The 20,823-nt window shown below is 37.7% G+C and overlaps 1 protein-coding gene across 12 annotated transcripts in view; it reads right to left on the reverse strand.

Moving 5' to 3' along the window:
• The window catches only part of srcin1a (SRC kinase signaling inhibitor 1a), a 113,844-nt gene that overhangs the window by 57,319 nt on the left and 35,702 nt on the right, over positions 1–20,823 (reverse strand). The window contains exon 1 of one of the 12 annotated variants that reach the window (XM_028042748.1): positions 17,554–17,647. The exons of the other annotated variants lie outside the window; for them this stretch is intronic. Coding sequence (XP_027898549.1) covers positions 17,554–17,578 — 25 coding nt within the window. The 5' untranslated portion in view covers positions 17,579–17,647. Of the gene's footprint in view, positions 1–17,553; positions 17,648–20,823 lie in introns of those variants that run through there. 12 annotated transcript variants of the gene reach the window in all.

A 20,823-nucleotide genomic window follows, 5' to 3' on the forward strand; every position in this document is an offset into this window, starting at 1 on the left:
CATTTGAATATTCAGTCTTTCTAAATCCAAACCTTAAACCAATTAACTCAGAAAGCATTTTTTTCCTACCTCAATGTCAGGCTACACGGGGAACAGGACTTTAAAGTCAGGATTCAAGGATTCTCCCTCATTATATGCAGATTTACGCAGTATGGAGAATCAGAGAAAGTGTTTTGGGTGCTTTGATGGATTTGGAAGCAGCAGGAACCACAGCTTTATATTTTGAGGGTGTAGTATGAGTGGGTCAGAATGAGCAGGGGAATGTACAAGAGTCTTCATGTCTCCGAGCATGATAAGAGAGCTGCAGGCTGCAGCTCTGGATACAGTAGTTCAGTAGTTAAATCTAATTTCACAGGTATTTTAAACATTCAGATCCCTCCTGAGGCTAATGACTAAACATTGTTTTAGAGGGGCCACATATCCCTTACATCTATTAGCGACACAGGTGTCTGAAGAAATTACAGCTTCCTCTGGCCACCTAACTAGTCTACAGTTTATGTAACCATTGATGTCTATTTAACTTTTCTGTTTCGTTTTATTACAAACACGATCTTCAAAGTTTTTAGAAGGAATTTATGATAGGCCAACAAAAGTGTCCCATTATTGAGAAGTGAAAGGAAAAGGATTCATTACTTCCAAATGCTTTCCTTCAGTTTCAAAGTTGACTGAGGCAACCTGTGCATATTTTAATCTCAGTATAAACACAACTACGCTGTGAAGCCCTCAGTGGTGTATTAGCTAGCAACAGTTAAACAGAATCATGAGGACCAAGAGACACACCAAACAGCTCAGAGATGACGTTACAAATAATCTTAAAGCTGGCTTAAGCTATAAAAAAAATGTATATTGAAGCCCAAAATTGATTTTATATACATGGTAGATTTTGTTGTAAAATAATTTTCTTTCAACCAAGGAGTGTGTGATGGAAATAGAGATATTATAATTGGAATGAAATCATAATAAAACATTTTAAAAGGGCCAGTAAAAGATATTTATGTTTTCATTTACATTTCAATAAAAAGTGATATGTCAGAACTTGTTTATACCCTTCTCAAAAATCCATAGAAGAATTGTTCTGGGCATTACAGCAATCAAACCTCTTTAACGATTTATCTTTGGTGATGAGCTCCAACTTTTTGAGATTGGAAAACCTTCTTGCTGTCACCTTAATCTTTAGCGTTCCCCATAGATTCTGGATCAGATTCAAGTCTGGACCCTTGATGGGGAGCTCTAAAATATTACTTTCACTTACAGTCATTAGAAACACGTTGGTAAGTATTTTGTATTATTATACACCTGAATATTCCAGATATATGAATAATTTTCAGCTTGAATCAAAATTTGAACATCACACAGTACACCGATTAATCCATCATCCAAAAATGAAAGAGTACAGCATAAATGCAAACCCACTAAGACATGGCTTTTAAAAATAAAACAGCAAGCAAGGAAAAATCATTAATCAGACAAGCAGCAATGTGTGGTGGAAAACTAACACTGCACAACATCCTGAAAACAACAACCCTAATATGACAAATATGGTGTTAGCAGACTCATACTGTGGGGATGTTTTTCTTTAGCATGGAGAGAGGATCTAGATGAATTTGATGGGGTAATAGAGAAAAATCTTAGGCAATCCTAGACAAGACATGTTATATTTTGCAATAGGGCTGCTGTGGAATGGTTTTAACCCAGGGATAGCTATGTTTTAGTGGAAGAAAATCCTAATTTTTATTTAACTTGGACAAATGTAATTCAACAAATTAAATATAAACATGTATTTAATGTATATCAATACACAGAAAGACAAACAATATAAATGCTTATGTGACACAATAAGACCAATAAGACAACTGCAAAAAAATCTTGAATATTAGATCTTTTATCAAAATTTATTAACAAAAAAGCTGTAAAACCATTGCAGAGAACATCATCAAAATTATCTATTAAGTAAAGAAACATTTATAAAAGGCCCACTAAAGAGAGTATAAGACCACAAAAAGCATCAATAGTCTTTTCAAATTCAAATTCAAATTCTACAATACTTTATTAATCCCAAAGGCAAATAAAATTTTGTTGTCAGTTGTCTCTTTGTTGTTTTGTGTTTCATGCAAAACACAAAACAAGCCAAAAGCCAAAACCAGTTAAAATAAATTTGTTGAATTTATTTTGATTGGTGCAAATCATCACTGAATGTTTCTCCATAAGCGATGTTTTATATTTTGTAAAGCTTGTGGTATAGCCATTAAGTCTGTTGTTTTGCAGACAGCTACAGAGGAAAGGCTCCTCCTCTCTGACACAGAAACTGATTTGCTGCAAGGCATAAACCAGCTCCTTGTGGACTCCTGGCTGAGAGAGCATGCAGGACACAGAGACTGGATCAGGAATACTGAATCAGAGAAGAATGGCGGTGGAAGTAAAGTCAGCAAAGTGCTACTCAGGCTCTTCTGTTAATGCTATAAGGAAAAGGAAATTAGTTAAACTGGAAATGGTTGGCACTCGTAGCAACATGCTCTATAGGGGACAGTTAAAACAAATTACTAGAAGAACACAAGAAAGGCTGAACAAAGCACTTTAGCAACAGAAGAGGTCGGAGTAGATGCTACTTTCAATCATACAATCCACAAAAAGACAGTTCTACAATATAAAAAACAACTTCAGCATGCATTAAATGTCAGTCATTAACTAAGATTTAATTAAGTGTGTTTGTCAATGTGATGTAGATTCCAAAACCATCAGTTACTTTACTTTTTAGATAAATAGATGGTATGACCCCTGCAAGGAATACTGTGTAACTCTGTATAAAGTGTTCCATCTCCGAACTAAATTTCTGTGACTCTCTGAAACGACCCAAGGACAGATGTTGCTTACTACAGGATATTTCTAAATCCCTTCATAGGGTGCCAGTTTGTTAGGTCTATTTGTTTTACTTATAATTTCATGTGACATTGCTACCCTTGTCAATTTTTCCTGCTAGATTTTTTTGATTAACACTTAAAGTAAAAAGTTTATGGGTTAAATTTAATTAAAAATTAAAGATAAATTAGTATGCAAACTACCTTCCACCCTAGATCAGCTCAAAAAGCTTAGAAGCATTAACTTCTCCTGTAACAACAGGAGAAGCTAGTTAAGGAGGGAAAAGCTTGGCAGTCAGAGTGAGCCATCACGGGAAGGTCAACAAGCATGTGTGAGCTGTTGGATGTAATTACAAACCAAGGCAATCAAAAGGCTTCGGGCACCTTAACATAAAACTAACAGACAGCTACATAGATGGTGATGCCAGTACTTTCCCTTGATCTTTAAAACACAATCAAAATGCCAGATCCAACTTTTTACGCCCTGCTCTCCTCTATTTACAGTGTTTTCCTACCAGGAAGCCCTGCCTGCTTATGGATTTCTTTGCCCAGTCAACAGTGTAGACAGGCAGCAGTAAATGTGACTCTTACCACAAACTTGTTAATAAATAAAATCCACCACAGAAAGTTACAGTTAGCTAGAGGTTCAACTGAAACACCTCTGGGGCGATTTGTAGCACAAATCTACCGATGTGCGTTTATTCAGCTGAAGGAGACATGACAGAGATGGGAAGAACGGAAACAAAATGAAGAGCGATAGATACACTTATTTGTTTCAGTTTCAATTGTGATAAAAGCTGGGCAGTAGCAGGTGAGAACACCTTTCAATTACAACCTGTTGTTAAATCAGGGCAGAAGACACATGGGAACCTCTATTATAACAGTACAGATACAATTCTCTCACAGGGAAAACCCTATAGCCCCCAAGCTACCTTCAGTAACTTCCCATATGGAGACAAGCAGATGTAATAGAGTTGCTAGTGGATAAATGTTTGTAAAATATAGGGGCGGTGAGTTTTTCCCACTTGCCGAGATACCTTAAAGAGTTACACCTTGGGCGTGCCGTGGTGGTGTAGTGGTTAGCGCGACCCATATTTGGAGGCCTTGAGTCCTCGACGCGGCCGTCGCGGGTTCGACTCCCGGACCCGACGATATTTGCCGCATGTCTTCCTTCCCCGTTTCCTGTCAGCCCACTGTCATATAAGGGACACTAGAGCCCACAAAAGACCCCCCGGAGGGGTAAAAAAAGAGTTACACCTCAATGTTAGGTCATCACAAAAACTCTAAAAATGTTTTTATGTAATATTAGGTTGATTAGTTTTTGGAAATCTCTGTGCTATTAAAACACATATGAAATAAGAACTCATGCCTCGGAATGCAGCTTATATCATTTAAAGAAACTTAACATTTATAGTATTTACAGCAATCCAGCTGCAGAAGAACCCTTGTGTTCAGAGTGACAGCATAACTGGGGAAACAAAAATAACAGGCTGCAGATCACAATGCTTCTGATAGTTTTACACTCAATTATTTCAATTCAACAAGTGCCGCTTTAAACCCAAAATAGAATTGTTGACTTGTCACATCCCTCCAGAGTATTCCTATCAAACAGTAACCCAGACAGATATTTAGACAAAACGAAAAAAAGGCTGCGAGATTCATTGCACTGCTGAGCCGATGATGAAAGAAGCAAAAAAAACGAAACATAAAAGGAAGACTTTACAGTCAGGGAAATGTCATCACCTGTTGCACCATCCATCTGGTGTAAATGGAGTAAATTACAGTATTAGCATTTGTTAAAATATTAAGAAAAGGTTTAATTTCTATTCATTCTTAATCAAGAAGCTTGTTTTCTGATGAAATGATCCAATAAGGACTGAATTCAAACTGAAAACAGATCCATCCATTTTCTTACACCCTTGTCCCTAGCGGGATCAGGAGGTGCTGGTGCCAGCTAACGTTCTGGGCGAGAGGCGGGGTACACCCTGGACAGGTCGCCAGTCTGTCGCAGGGCAACACAGAGACAGACGGACAAACAACCATGCACACACACACTCACACCTAGGGAGAATTTATAGAGACCAATTTACCTAACAGTCAAGTTTTTGGACTGTGGGAGTAAGCCGGAGAGAACCCACGCATGCACAGGGAGAACATGCAAACTCCATGCAGAAAGACCCTGGGCCGGGAACTGAACCCAGGACCCACTGAAAACAGATAATACCACAAAATCACTACAGTGAATAAGCAAACATATCTGTATTTTTCCATACAGTATTCTGGCTATTGCAATGGAAACAAAAACTGTTCAAACACACACACACACGCGCGCCCCTACGCCCACACACACAATAAAAAACATAGGACATCTTCTACTATGACAGTAGTCTAGTGAAATCCCCTGGACAGGAATGCTGCTTTTGACCTCCACAGACCTTGTACCTTCCATTAAACTTTCTATTAACATGTTTAGATATCACACTCTGTGAACTGTCGGTACATAGCAAGGACAATTTGTAGCTTATCCTTGTTATCATCTGCTGAATGATTATCAAGTATGCCCTGTTACCACATAAGCCTTTAGCTTTTGCCTTTCAGAAAAACGGAAAAATGTTGAACTATGTCACATAAATAAATAAATAAATAAATAAATAAATAACTGTATTAGGTTATAATGAAAGATACCCACAATCACTACTGTTTTTGGCTTCATTCACAGGCTAAAGATATGTTGGAAGAAGACTGAAAAAGTGCAGAGATAACGGAATAATTAATGGGATAATTTAAAGTGCCAATAAACTGAAAATTGTTGTGGTGATTGTACTACTTTGGAATCCTTGTCTTTTACTGTATATTGAATACTATTGTATAATGTTTGTTTTGCTAGATTAGAACATCTTCCCATTTCTCTCCTCAGATCACAAAGTCTGTAAGAGACTGTAGGAGATTATTGTACATTTAACCAGCAATTTCTTAAAATAAAAAATAAAAGGCTATGGCTAATGGACTCTTAAACACAATCTAGAATTCCAGGGAGAAAAAGAAGAAAATTATTTCTCTGAATGTTTAGAGGTGAGCAATTTTGTAAGTTGATTGATTTTAATAGATTGCACATTGGAAATGCAAGATAATCTCTTTTTTGTTTGTTTTTGAACATAAGAAGACATTTCAGACCCAAAGTAATGCTCTTAACAAGATTATCATTATTAAAATATCTTTTTAGAGGGCTGTAAACCTGATTTGTGCTGCTGCTATGTGATGTGAGCCTGAGGTTTAATGATGACAGGCAAATTTGCACTAAATCTTGTCAGACTCACTTCTAATAGAGCCGTTTGCCTGTTAAGATTACCTGTTTAATAGGGCAGGATTACTAAGCTGACTCTGGCATTGATATTAATTGCTGCCTCTCTCAAAGCAGACCTGCTTTGAGCATCTTCTTGCTGCCAGTCTCACTGCCAAACATAGTCAACAGAATAACCTAACCAGTAATCTCAGATACCCACACATTTATTGTCAGATTAGTGAGGCTTTTGCCAATGGTTTTCAATCAAATTGGTGAATTGCATGCTGAGATTCATTAAATGCTTGCATGAGCTGATTAGATGAGAACAGATGCAAGCAGCAATGATGGAGAAGTGCCCAAACACACGGGTAATGTTAGAGATGGGACACATTCAGCAGCACGAGTGAAACAGAAGCGAATGTTCAAGCAGTGACAGTGATACTAGCAATTAGCTGGATTTCGCTCCATGGCAGTATGATTTGAAAATGCCACTGTGTAGGATTTGATATTAAACTGAAATGCTTGGCTTTATGTCTGCCATTTAAAAAACAGTTAATGGACTGTAGATTCTGACGACTTGCCATTCAGCTTTATTTTAAGTTGCTATTAGTGCTGGGTTCAGCTGGTGGCAGGAACACCAGCATGTGACAGGATGGAGCTTCAAAAGAAACTAAAAGTTGTATTTTACAGAAACAATCGATCAGAAATCTCCTTGACATTTCTCGCTTCTTTGTACTCTAAGACAGACAATATTTCTTGTCCTCTACCCAGAAGGCTCACCATCTACTGTCACAAAAGTGCAAATTTTTATGAAATTGTAAGAAGAATGGAAGCCATATTGATGGAAATTATCTTGACAAGGTAATTGGACCACTCTGCCAAGGTTTTCTTTAATTGGAACAGCAAGAAGCAAGAAAAAATGACCTTAAAAAAGAATCAATTAAAACCACTGGCAATTATCTCTGCAAAGACTGGCATCACTTCCTGCTGCAGATTCGTTGCCTTAGCAACAAGTCAGCTGCTAAACAAAGCCGTTTGCAGCCAACACACATGCACACAAACATATTGAAATAGCAAGAGTATAGATAAAGGATGCACAAGCGTCACGTGGCGAAGGCATAGTCGGTGACAGATGTGAAACAAGCAGGGCATCTTAGATTACAAGTTGTCCCGTCAATACGGTACCCATAGATCTGTGTTTTGATGCAGATCGTCATTTGTCAAAGTGCACGCTGCATGCTGTGCTGTCGACCGGCTTTGGAAAAGACAAATTGGAAAATCAAAGGAGAGGGATGTGCATTTCCCTTCAGCTGTCGTTCAGAACATTTTATGTAATATTAAACTAAGCTCTTTCACCACAAAATAAGACTTTTATCTTCTGTATTAAAAATGGCATCTGAGGACAGTGAGATCAGAAACTACATGTTGATATAAAATAAGTTGGAAGTGAAGTGAAAACTTTAATATTTGAGAAGGAAACCAGCCTTTTTGCCATACTTAGTGTGATCTGTATAGGAATAGGAAGTTAAGCGGCACACAGCAGTCCCTTGTGGGGAGTTAGTGTAATTGCTCGTCCAGTCACAGAGGGCACGGTAAAGAGCAATTCCCTTCAAAACAGCAACTCTAGCTTCAAATATAACTTTTTCCTGTGCGCCCTGACTGTTAATAATTTGATGCAACCTCCTACTTAAAACTTCACTTTTTTTCTCTGTAGGTGACCATCTATATGCCACGAAAAAAATTGGAGAGAATCACTTACAGCAAATGTATCATAAATAGATTTTCTCATTTGCTTCAGTTTACTTTAGGGCTATTATCGGAAAAGACATTTCCTAAAAAAAAACATGTAAATTTTCTTTAGTTTGACTGTTCTTCTTACTATGTACCCAAAAGGTTCTCCAAGGTCAGTATAACTAAGTTCCCTTGACGATATCTGACTCAAATGAGTATATTCCATATGTGTGTACCATTTACAATCTAACATGAAGTAATGCAAGCCATATGTGAGCTCCTGTTTTTCCATTTATTCATCGCTTATTCATTGATCTTTGTGTACACTAACATAAGCTGACTCTCTACTTTCTTCTGCTCTCTGTTTGCTTCTCTGTCTCTGGTCCCAATGGTGCTGTGTGTGTTTGAGGCGCCTCATTCGGGTGTGCAAAGAGAAGAAGAAGGGGTGTGGCAGGCTTGCAGATGGCGTGGGGTTCTCCTGTGATGTGTGGGGGGGCCCAGTTGGCACGAACAAAGAGGAGGAGATGACGAGTTCGATGTTAACAAGCTGTCACTCAGAGCGCAACGCAGCGCCCACAACAAAAACAACAGAGACAAACCCCTGACAACACTTGTGTGATAAACAACAACCAAGTAGGCATGCAGTGCTGCTGTACCTACTGAATAGAGGTAATAATAAAAGCATGTCAGGCCAAATGAAAAATAATTAATACCATAAAAGGGGCAGGGGGGAAAATCCACATGGATCTAAAGAAAAAATTATTTGGAAACTTAACAAACATGTTAAAAAAAATAAATATTTAATCCAATGGAATAATAAAGGACTGAAGTTTTGGGGTGCTGCATTTGCTGCCTATAAAGTTTGACTAATTTCTTTTACCTACTTTAATAAAATGTTCGTGACAGTGTGTAGTACATAGTCGCTTTAAAACATATCATTGTAAAAATGTGACCATTAAAAGAGAAATGTGTTTTTCATAATGTTAATGTAGCTTAATAGCCTTTGAGGTCAAAGTGATTGCTGTGGCACATAAGAAATGTGTTTTCATCAACATAACCCACTTCAGGTACCTCAATTTTCTCTGATTTTTAACATACATTGTATTAAACTAATGACAGTAGGCAGCTGTGAAGACTAAAGATACAGCAGTCATAGTCCACCCAAAGATGGACTATGGATGTACTATGTACAATTGGCTTTCGCATAAAACTAAACGAGGCATCAGTTTCCCATGGGGTTGTGTGGAGCTGTGGAGGTGTTAGGTTGTGTTTTAGATCATAAACACAGACAAACAATGAGTAAATTCTGCTTAATTGCTCTTATTTCCTGCTTTGTTGCTTTTACACCTTTGCACTCTTTATACTGCATTAAGGAGCAACTCAGAACACAGAGATTTTGATCTCTGACTAAGGAAAAAAAATTTCAGTTTATCACATTACCTGGTCGATTCAACATTATTTTTCATTTTTTCTTAATTTTAAGGATCTTAGTGCAATATTTTACCAAAACAAATTCTTTGGCCACTTTTCCTATTAAATTCACACACAGAATGAATATGTAAGCTTTTGAAGCTCAAGCAGAACACCTTTGAAGGGGCTTAGATACTTAGAGAGAACACACGAGCATTTAATATGAACAGAGACATCAGGAAATGTCTTTTTTGTGATTGTTCCTCCTTTCTTCACGCCACCTGTTGGGTGAATGACACTCGAATTTGACAGTTGTTAAATGTTCTGCTCCAGAGCCCCAGAGCACTTGGCAGAGCGGCCCATCACTAATCCAGCCAGCACAAGCACTGACTTACAACTAGCTGAAACTCAAAGACAGAGAGAAAGAAGAGGTGGAAATCTGAAAGACAGACAGACAAAACAGCTACAGACAGAGATATAAGATGACTATATAGGTGGTCAAACTCAAAGAGTCTCAAAATATTACAGAGGCATCTGAGGATGGCATAAAGAGGTTAGCAGGGATTGATACATTTTGGTGAGAAAGTGGGCCAGGATGAGGTGTGAACACAGAAAAGAAAACAATCCTAAAAAAATGGAAGAAAAGGCATTGAGACCGTGGGGCTGCAAAAGTGTTTGGGGGGAACAAAATAAGCAGTAGAGGGTTTACAAGGTGTCCTCTGAATCCATTTGTCTCCCAGAGACTCATTAGTGTTTGTGAGAGGGCGTCCGGTTATAAATAGGCTCGGAAGCGTGTGTTTGACAGGAGGGAGTCTAGAACTTGACGGCGAGAAATTAATCTCACAAGAGAACTCCCAGAGGATGTATGAAGAGACCAAACAGACGGATATCCCAAAAATAAGCGCGCTCCTTTTTTAAACAGTCGGCGGCTCCCATCAAAAGTTGCTTTGATTCCTGCCACAGTGTTTATCTCATCTACAGTAAAATCCCAAAACAGCCCTTATAAAACACTTTTAGGCCGTTTGTGAATGATGTGAACAAAGAATTGCAGAAAGGATTTTTATTTCATTATATCTTTTACACAAAACAAATTACTTGTATTTTAAAAAGCTGGACTATGGACACATATTTAAGGAAAATGTTCTTAGTCCATAAAAATAACCTTCATTCTGGGATACTGAATAGTTTTGAAAAGAGTGCAGCATTCTACCGTTGTGTGTGTTTGCCTCTGCTGCAGCTTTGTCTTTTTCTCTGTTTTTCTTTTTTATCTCTTTATGCTTTGGGAATACTTGCATTTTCAACAGAAAAACATGTCTGTCAATTCAAGTCCTGAGACTTTGGATCTCTGTGGTAGTAAAAATGCAACTACAGGGCCATCTAACAAAAAACTGAATATCACCGAGCTGTTCAATTATTTTAATGATTAATTTTAAGTGAAATACACATATGAATTTATTGCAAATTTTGTGTCATATCTCACACTTATTCTGCAATTTTTTATGATTATGGCTTGCAAGGTAATGAGAACCACATAAAATTTCTCACAAATTATAAAGACCGGTACATTTTTAGGCATTGCAAACGCTACAATCATAGGGAAACTATTAAGTTGGTAACTGTCTGGTAGACACTCAATGACAAAAGGAGGGTAAGTCAAGGTATTGCTAAAGAGGTTAATGATTCACGTCCTGTATCCAAACATATTTTTTTAAAAGTGAGTGGAAGAAAAAACTGTGGTATAAAAAAAAGCTACACAAGAGATGGTTGCCATGATAGAATAAGGAAGCCAAGCCAATTCAAGCTAAACTCTTACAGCCCTTGAGATAAGAGACTCCTGAACCAGACATACAGCCAGACCTGGGCTAAGGAGAAAAAGCTTTAATGGGTCAAATTATTCTTGTAATTTGGAAATCAAGGTCCCAAAATCTGGAAACAAAGTGGAGAGCCAAAAAAAAATCAAGTTACTTGGTGTCCAATGCTTCCTTTTTTTGACCAACTTTGTGGAGATGTGTTTTTTTTATTTTCCAGCAGGACTTGGCACCTGCCCACATTGCTAATGTGATCAATAGCTAGCTTAATGACCATCACTGCTCTTGATTGGCTGACAAACTCGCCTGGCATAACCTCCAAAGAGAATCTATGAAGTAACAGAGGGACGATGAGAGACACCAGGTCTCCTTAAAATTTCAGCAGAGCCACAAGCTGATCATGCTATGCTGCAACAATGCAATAATTCATATAAAAGAAGCCACAACAAAGGATTATATGCATATGGTAAGTTTTATTTTGTTAAAAATCTTATTAATTGGTAGCATGTAATATTTTAAACTACAGGAAAACTGAATGTTGTGTATGCATTAGATTTAAGTCTCGAACTATGTCAATCTGTATAACAATATGAGTAATTCATGCATTTTTTTTATTTAATTATTGAAATAAACTAAACTAAATTATTGAAATAAATGTGCCCACTGTCATTAAAAGTTGTGGCACTTCCTGACAAACACTCTACTGTCTACTTCTGTAAATGGACCCTAAAGTGGACACAGCACTGCCCTGCTCTCACCACCCACCCAGCAGCTGCTGCTGAAATTCTCAGACCATTTAAAGCTGAAGAAATTCAGTCTCCTTGATCCTCACTACAGATCCTTTAAAGAAAAAAAAAAACCTACGTCTGACCCCAGTCTAACCCAAGTGTCTCTGGCTCTGCTAGACGGTGGGTGATCATCCAGACATAAAGCTGTAGCTCAGCCCAGGGAATGACTAAAGGAGGCTTAGAGTTATGGCTCAATCAGAGGCTGAATACACCTGCAAGCTGCAAACCCACAGCTGCTTTCATAGGGCTGTGATGAAATATTTATGGTAACTGTGACCATTGTAGACACAGGAGGACTTGACTGCTATAGCTGTAGATGAGGCTACTTTACTATACTTTGACATAGTAAAAGTATCAATCTGAAAGTATTGATGTTTCTGGTGTTGATACTAATAACTTGAAAAAGCTATACTTACCCTTTCCTTTCGCTACTTAGTCATTTAGTGTAGAGTGGATTTTTATGGGATCCAAACAAACAAAATTTTCGTTGCATATATCCAGAACAATCAAGAGTTTCAAAGTTTTGTTTAGCATTTGCAACAGAACCAGTTTATGAACCACAGGCCCAGTTTAAAACCATGAATAGTGAGGGTCTGGATGCCAAAAAGTTTGCAAAATGGTTCCTGAGTTATTTTTAAGTGTGCATTTATCTGTATCTACGTTCCTCTACCAGCATTTTCTGCATTTTCCCATTTTACCTCAGTCTGTTTCTGCACTTAGAGCCTTTACCAACCAAAACATGACAAACATTAAAGAATTTAACAACTATTTACCAAATATTTTGTGTAGAAAAATGTGAAAGACTAAAAAGGGTAAGATATGGAACTTGATTTTAGTAGGTGGCCACTAACACACATCCAAATGACTGATGAAAGTAACTTCAACTGTGGGACGTGCAAACATAGGCAACTGTTTGTAACTTGAAAGGTCAATACCATTTTTTTTTTTTACATTTTGCTTTTGCTGTCAACGAACAGCCCGAAATATGCTGTTGTTTATGGCAGAGCTTTAAGCTGTAATTCTAGAAATAATATACATCTGGTTTTATAATTTATGACCAGATCAAGACAGGAAAACAGAGAAAAGAAAATGTGTTACCACTATTCCCAAACTAACCTCCAAGAATAAACGTGAACTTAATATGAACTGATAAGTAATTTATTCATTAGAAAAGCTTGGAGACTTTTATCCCCTGTGTAGCCTCACTTGGTAAAACTTCTTAAAATAATATATATATATATATTTTTTATCTGTAATGGTCACAGATATAAAATTATGAATATTAATTACTAAGATCAAAGTTAAAATAATTGAGAAGTTGCAGTTTAACTGTTAACTTTTTATCAAATGCATTTCCCAAAGCTTAAGAGAAGATTACATTGATGTATATTTTAAGCCCTTAATGATTTGGTAATTTTTGTTAAATCTTTGAGATTTAAAAATAATATGTATTTTCATTAGTGATGCAATCATATAGGATTATTTTCAAATAAAAAGGTTTAACCAAAACAAATTATTTAAATCCTCCTGGTGAAATAAAGGTCTCACTTTGGACTGCCACAGATGAGGTAAGCATTTGATCCTTAGTTTATAGCAGAAATCCTAGAGCCTACAGGTTAACTAACAGGAAATGTCCTTAAGCAGAAAAACTAAGACATTATACTTTCTCTGTAAACAGCATTAACTTGTGATTACATTGAGAAATAACTGTAAACGCTTCCCTGATGGGGATAAGTGAAGAATTGCAGGTTTTATCTGAAACCAACATTGCTTTGTCATGTTAAATTATCATTCAGCCCTAAAAATGTTCTTCATGAAATATTGTGTTTAGTGCATACATTTCTAAGAACATCATCCATACACACAGCTTGAAGCTCAGCAGTGCAGGTAAAACAATTTCTCTAAAAAATTGCGGCTGCTGACAGCTTCTAAAAATAACGGCTCCCCACAGAGAGAGAACTACTGTAAAGTCAGAGGTCGAGCGTTTGTGTCATGTCAACGTGACTGCCAAGGAAAAAGGAAAATATATCAAAGAGAAACCACACTTTAAGGGGAAGATGGAGCTCTCAGAAATACTGCCAGAGGTCCTTCATCATCTCCTCTTCTATTCCTCTTCTCAACCAGCGTCACTCTTACATTTTCTGTTTTCTTCTCTGTGCTTTTGACACACAAGACTCCTGAAATTCAACAAGCATTTCAACCATTCCTGGAGAAAACCTGCACACAAAAGCTGCAAATGTTAGTGAATTGCTGGTAATGTAATCTTTGGATGAGTGCATACTTATTCAGCCTCAGAACTACAGAATTAACAATTAGCTGGTAGTAATAATATAGAGTTGAAATCAGCAATGTGATCAACCACCAGGATTCATTTAAGTATATTCACACCTGCACAAAGTCTTATATATGTAAATAACACATTTAGAATATTGTGTAAATGTTCTAAATGCTTACCAGTTCTCATGTAGTGTTTCGGTTCCTATTCATTTTTGTCAGTGTTGTTTTTGTCTAGGTTTGGCAGCTTTTTACCCATTTTCTGTCAAGTCCTTTCATGTGACCGTGTCATAATTTTGCACAGTGGTTACTAAAAAAAACCTGAGCAGAGTTTAGAATAAAAGAAGTGTCAGGGCTATGATAAGAACAACAATAGCTGAACCAGATCTGTTCAATCATGCAGCTGTGGCAAAATACAGTAGTTAGAAATTTTTTAGCATTAAATATACAAAAAGCAAAAATAGAGCAATTAACAGACTTTTATTACATTCAATTGAATTTTGTTTATTTATTAATTGTTAGTTCAATATATATCATACCAACAAATTTTACTAGAAGAAAACTGCAGAAAATCATTTCTGGTTTAATAAAATCCAGCTGAGTCTATTTAAATCAATCCAATTAATTTCAATTTAATCTGCTGGATGCAATCACTGAGTTCAGAAACAGCTTTTTCCCACTTGCCATCAGACTGCTGAACTCTTAACTGGACTGCACTTAAAATCTGGTCTCCACTTTATACCTTGCACATGTACAGAGCTAAATAACTTATATTTTACTGTCATTCCTGCACTTTATATTGTATATTTATATTTATATTTATATTCATATTTTATACTGTATTTTATTTTATTCTGGAGTAACCTCACAACATTGAAAGCTCAAAACATTGTCCTGAGCCGTATGCAACGAAATTTCATTCTGTATACACCCTGTGCATACAAAATGACAATAAAGTCAGTCTAAGTCTAAGTCTAAGTCTAAGAAAGTAATCTGTAATGTATGCATATACACTGATGGGAACTACAAACTACATCTATCTTGTTTTGGTGAATTTGTGTTCTTAATTACATTATTTCAGGCACAATGAGGAGCCTGTTGTCATTTTACATTTTTGCCAACAATACATCCATTAATATTTATCAGAATGATGCTTTGTATCTGCTTTGACAGATAACAATTTAGAGTAATTTTCTAATCTCTACTGAAGGAAATTAAATTTTCTACTTCAGTTGTTACTATGTACCAGCATGAAAAGAAGTCATAATTTGTTATAGTTGTTAAGTTTCAAAAAGGCTTACAACAAAAAATTAAATTGTATTCAAAATTGTTTGTTAAAGGGTACAAAATGAAACTGAGGGGAAAAAAATGGCAACCCGCGTGTATGAAATAGTTTTAAGAATTGGTGATGAAGTGATATGACAAGAAAGCAAAGAGGAAGAACAAACAAAAATCTTTCATGAGCAAAAAAGATACAAGTAAAACCTCCAAATAACCAATGTGGTGCATAATTGTGAAAAATATCAGGAAAAATAGTGAAAATGAGAGAATAATCAATCAGTATTCAAAGAGAACCTTGAAACACCTTTTAAAATCCCAGAGAACCATAAATCAATAGCCTTTTCAAATATTAGACAAAAGATTATCCCTTAAAAGCAAAACAAATGCAATGGCTCCAGACCTTTGCACAGCTCTCACCTGGGCATTTTTACAATTACAAAAAGAAGTGTTACTTTCAAGATGGTGAGTACTGAAAAAGACAGTAGTTAAGGATATGCACACTACCTTTTTCAATACTCACTTGACTTTGATGCATTACACCCAACACTTATTTGCTCTACAGTTATAAGAAATCTCAGCACACAAGAAAATGTCAGCTGCCCACTTTTGATCTTCCACTACCTGTTCTTTAGCTGTCTAGAATCCTTTAAACTCCTTCAAAAGAGACAACCGTGTGTAGGTGTATTGAGAGGCAATAGAGGGAAAAATTATAATTTATTCAAGGGGAGTTTGCTTTGTTTTAATCTCTGAAGCTGCTGATTTGCTAAAAGTCAGCTCCTTCAAGTCTGTGTGGGTGTGTGTGTATCTGTATATTAAATACTTTGACTCTTTGAACCCTACATCCTCTTGGCGCTGATCCTAAATGCACACACAAGCACACGCTGATACACACTAACTCACTGTTCAGTGATGAGATCGAACTGAGGACTCGATGAATAAATAATGTTTGAACTCTTGGGGTTCACCTGACTAATTAACAGGGTGGGCAAAGTGTCTTCGCAAAAAGCAACAATGCAAGAGAGCATGAAAAGGCCAATTGCTGAAACAAGGATTACTTCATGGGTTTAATACACACTGACACTCACACCCATTTGCATGTTTAATTTGTGACATTGTGTGCTGCAAATGAAACAACAGAAAGAAGGGAGGTGAGGTGTTGACCTCCATTGTGGGTTACTGAGCCAACTGACCCAATATTGCCAGATTGCATTGTCTACTTGAGAAGGTGCCATTTTTGCATGCCTACATTGTAAACTTTAAACTGTTTATGCGAGATCTAGCAAAAATGTAGCAATCACTTGTCATTTTCAGTGACACTTTGGGCTTCTGGGCTTTGTAACCCTACGACACACTAACACACGCTGTCACCGAGGCCATTAGAGTGGATGTAATTATGAGGAATAACCAGTGTAACAGGCCCAGCTGTCCTGCTAACATCATCTTGCTAGAATCCCCAGACACTATTATTGTCACTGAATGTGAGCAGATACCAGAGGGACTGGGAAAAGAACATGAGGCATGGTTGGAAAAGGAAGCATTGACACTGACTGATTGAAGGCTTGGATTTTGGCTTGCTGACATCTTTACTGAGAGGAATTTAAAATAAGCTTCAACAACAAGACCCAAAAAGTTCTTATTAAAAGCCGGGGAAGTGATTCAGTGTGGCAGTGAACGAAGCAACAGCTGGAACAAGAGGAACTAAACCTGACTGGCTACAAATGACTTAAACCTCCCCATAGGGCATGCATGAAGCTATAGCAGAGTTTGTGAAGACGCTTGACACGAATGAGCCAGCAGCAGCAACAGCAGCAACAGCAGCAACAGCTTGACTCCTGGAGGAGCCACCGAGCTCCACAGCCTTTGAACATCCAGGAGGCAAGCAGAGGCAGACAGCAGAGCTACGTGACTATCATGACAACAACCAACAATCAAACACAAACACATTGTGACGCATGTTCCGTGAGTCCCATAACGCCATGAGTTATCAAGATTAAACACCTCCAGCATCTGAGCTATTTCACCAAGCAGGAAAGGATTCCCTAAAATAAGAGAGCGCAGGAAAAAATACAAAATAGAGAAAAAAAATTATTTAAAGAAGTGAGGGGAGCTTTCCAAGTTCCCACCTGAGAGTTTTCCATCATTTTCCATCCTCGCTCTTGTTAGCCCTCTGTCCCTCAGTTTGCTTTCTTGCCTAAGTCATCCCATCCATCCATACATTTCCTCACTCATTCAGTACTGTCACCACCTCACTTGGCCACTGTCTTAAGCAGAATATAGAGTATAAAAAAGGAAAAAGAAAAATCAAAGGCAGGGAGGGACAAAAGGATTCAGAAAGAGGAGGGAGTGAGGAGGAGTACTGGAAAACACAAAGACGAGAGGCAAGTAAGGCTGCCAATTCTGAACTTGCCTCTCTCCTTTCTGTCTGATTTCATGTCCCTGGCTGTCTGTCTTATTTTTTGCTCCCTCCATCCCTCTTATTATGTCCATCTGAGTGGTCGTGCCAAGCTAGCAAGGCAGGCGGAGAAAACATGGCTCACTCGTGCCCTAAAACACCTTTCAAACAGGTCATCTCCAACTAGCCACTAAATGTAGACCTGGATGCATTGATTCTGTGCTGGAGGCCATTCTCCGATCAGGAATGTGTGTTTGTGTGTGTGTTTATGACAGCACTTGTCAGCGAGCCAGAGTCCTGGATTACAAATTCCACTGGCAAGTCCCACCTCATCCTTTGCTTCAGTCACCTCCGCTCCCTACCTGCCTTCCCTGTCCTCCAGTTTTTGTCATTCTTTCCTTCCTTGTTTACCTCAATCTGTCTCTACTTTTGCATCCCCACATTCTTCCTCTCCTCCACCTGCAGATCCTGAGAAAGAAAATTTCACATTTGATTTCATCAGTCTACAAAATTAGAACGCAAGCTTGTTGAAGCCCACAGGAGCAGAAAAGCTCATCAATCTCTGCATCTTGATCTGCTCTTATTAAAAGAGCCTGCAATCAAAGCAGCACACAATCTACACACAGTACACAGCCCCAAGGGCACTTCTTTGCTCAAATAAAGATAGCCAATCACAGTCTGGGGAGGCAAGAGAAGTGCTGTGGTAATTGACACCAGTGGGTCTGAACTTAGATCCACGAGAAAAGTCTGCAAAGAAATCACACTGACCAGAGGCAGTGGGTTAAACCAAAAGTGGATAAAGGGAGAGCCTTCATTGGCCTGCTCCTCTAAGACAGCACTAATGTTTGATTAATATGTAAGACTCAGTCCTGATCTGCACCTGAGAGGTCATCATACACAGAAGAAAAAAGGTCAGTCGGAGACCAAATATTGAAACTTTTGAAGAGGATTATGGTTGCCCAGAGAAATTGACTGGTGACCACAATCAGAGTATTTGCTCCATGATGGCTCTGATCAATCACCAGGCCATTACAAGCTAAAAAAAGCTGTGGAAAAGATGCAAAACCACATAACTTCAGGATCACTGAGGTATCTAAAACTGAAATTAGAGGAAGTACAAGATGGAAAAAATCGATTTAAAGGGAAATTCAATTTTATATGACAGGTTGAGATATGTCTGAGTTTTATTCAGCCTTCAAGAGAGCAATAAGGCACAGAGCTTCAGCAGATAAGAGGAAAGCTAAAGGAGTACTATAAAGTTGCTAAGGTATATATTTTTGTATTTTCGTCTCTGTCTGTCATGGCCCATACTGCATTTGGAAATGTTGACAGCCTTTTGAAAAATCTCAAAAGAAAGCAATGTTTATTTCGATATGCTAGCCGTCCTACACCCTAACCCAAAATGCTGAAAATAGTCTAAAATGTCAATGCAATAATATGTGGTATGTCATCACCTCTGGTTCTCATATGAATAATTAATGATCACTTTTCCTATGTGTTCTATATAATTAGGAATTGGCTAAAATTGAAATGGACAACACACTTTATGAAAAATAGGAATCAGAAATTGGCTACAAAATTAATGGAGTGATTGACTGACATTTGAGTCAGTATCAACAGAACAAATGTTAACAGAGATTTTGTTCAGTTCCAACAAAACAAACTCTGAAATGTAACAAGGAACATATAAACAGTCATATTACTGCTGTATTATTGAGATAATTCATCTGATTGCTTGATTGATTAGTGGCCAATTAACTTGACGTGAATGTTTTTGATCGTGGGAGGAAGTTGGAGCATCTGAAAATAACCCACACATGCATAGCTAAATCATAAAAAACAGTCTGATTCGTTCCAAATTATTATAAAATACATCTGATTGCATAGAAATCTTGACTTTGGAGCATTTCCCCTACCTGCGCAAGAATGATGCAACAGTGGCAGAGAGGCACCCTATTTAAAAAAAACAAACTAAGATGGATACACAATCTATGACTGGCTAGGGATTTTGAGGGCTCAAAACAGACATAAAAACACAAACTCACTTGTCCAGTATGACTTTTTATGAGATGATACAGAATGAATCCATAAATGGCTTCACTCAAAATTGAGACACAGAAACACTAAGTCTAGAATACTTTTCCATTTGTAAACATTACTCTACAAGACCCATGAGTTCACAAAATCTTTTGTGCATTTTCAAAAAAAAAACCATGTATTGAAAGACAAAGACCAAGGACACACCCACCAGTCTCCTTCTAAAGAGCTGATAATGAAACTTGCAGATGTCTCAGTCTTGTTCATGGTTATACCCACTGAGCAGTGCGAGCTTAACAATGGCCACATAGGGCTAGACAACTGCTGAATGCACAGCTTCCCTCCCCAAGGAATCTCCATGCAAAGGCACAAGGTGACTTGACATATATCAAATTATTTCTGGCATATCAGCAGTGTCGAACATAAATTCTGTCCCATGTGAGTGCAAGGTTTTTCATAACGTATCTGTGGCTGTTTGAACATGCGACAAAGAAAACGAAACATGTTGTTAAGCTTACAATGTGAGTTAATGCCTCACAAGGACAAGTAAATAAGCAACAAACACCATGTCCTCTACCTTTTAGCAGCATCCCTCCACTCACCAAGCCATTTAGTGGCGACAAATACACACAGATGAGAAATTAATGGCTTAACGTGTCCTCTTTGACCTTTTAATTGCGGTATTCTGAATTATGTACAGAAGTGACGTGTTGTAATTGCATTAGCATCTCGCCAGGTTTACTTAATGTTGCAGTAGAGAGCATGTTGTGATCCAGTGCACAGATAAGCCAACATTTGCTTCTTTTGAGTAAACTCTTTATGGTGTGTAGCTGTCTCTGTATGTGCCTGTGTGGCTGCAATAAGTCATCTGAGATTTATTAGCTCAGTTATTACTGGTAAACCCTATCAGCAAATAAGTGATTTGGTCATTACAGGCCGTAATTGGTTACGGAAGAAAGACCAT

This window comes from Xiphophorus couchianus, chromosome 16 (genome assembly GCF_001444195.1).
Source record: "Xiphophorus couchianus chromosome 16, X_couchianus-1.0, whole genome shotgun sequence".
Classification (NCBI taxonomy): Eukaryota; Metazoa; Chordata; class Actinopteri; order Cyprinodontiformes; family Poeciliidae; genus Xiphophorus; species Xiphophorus couchianus.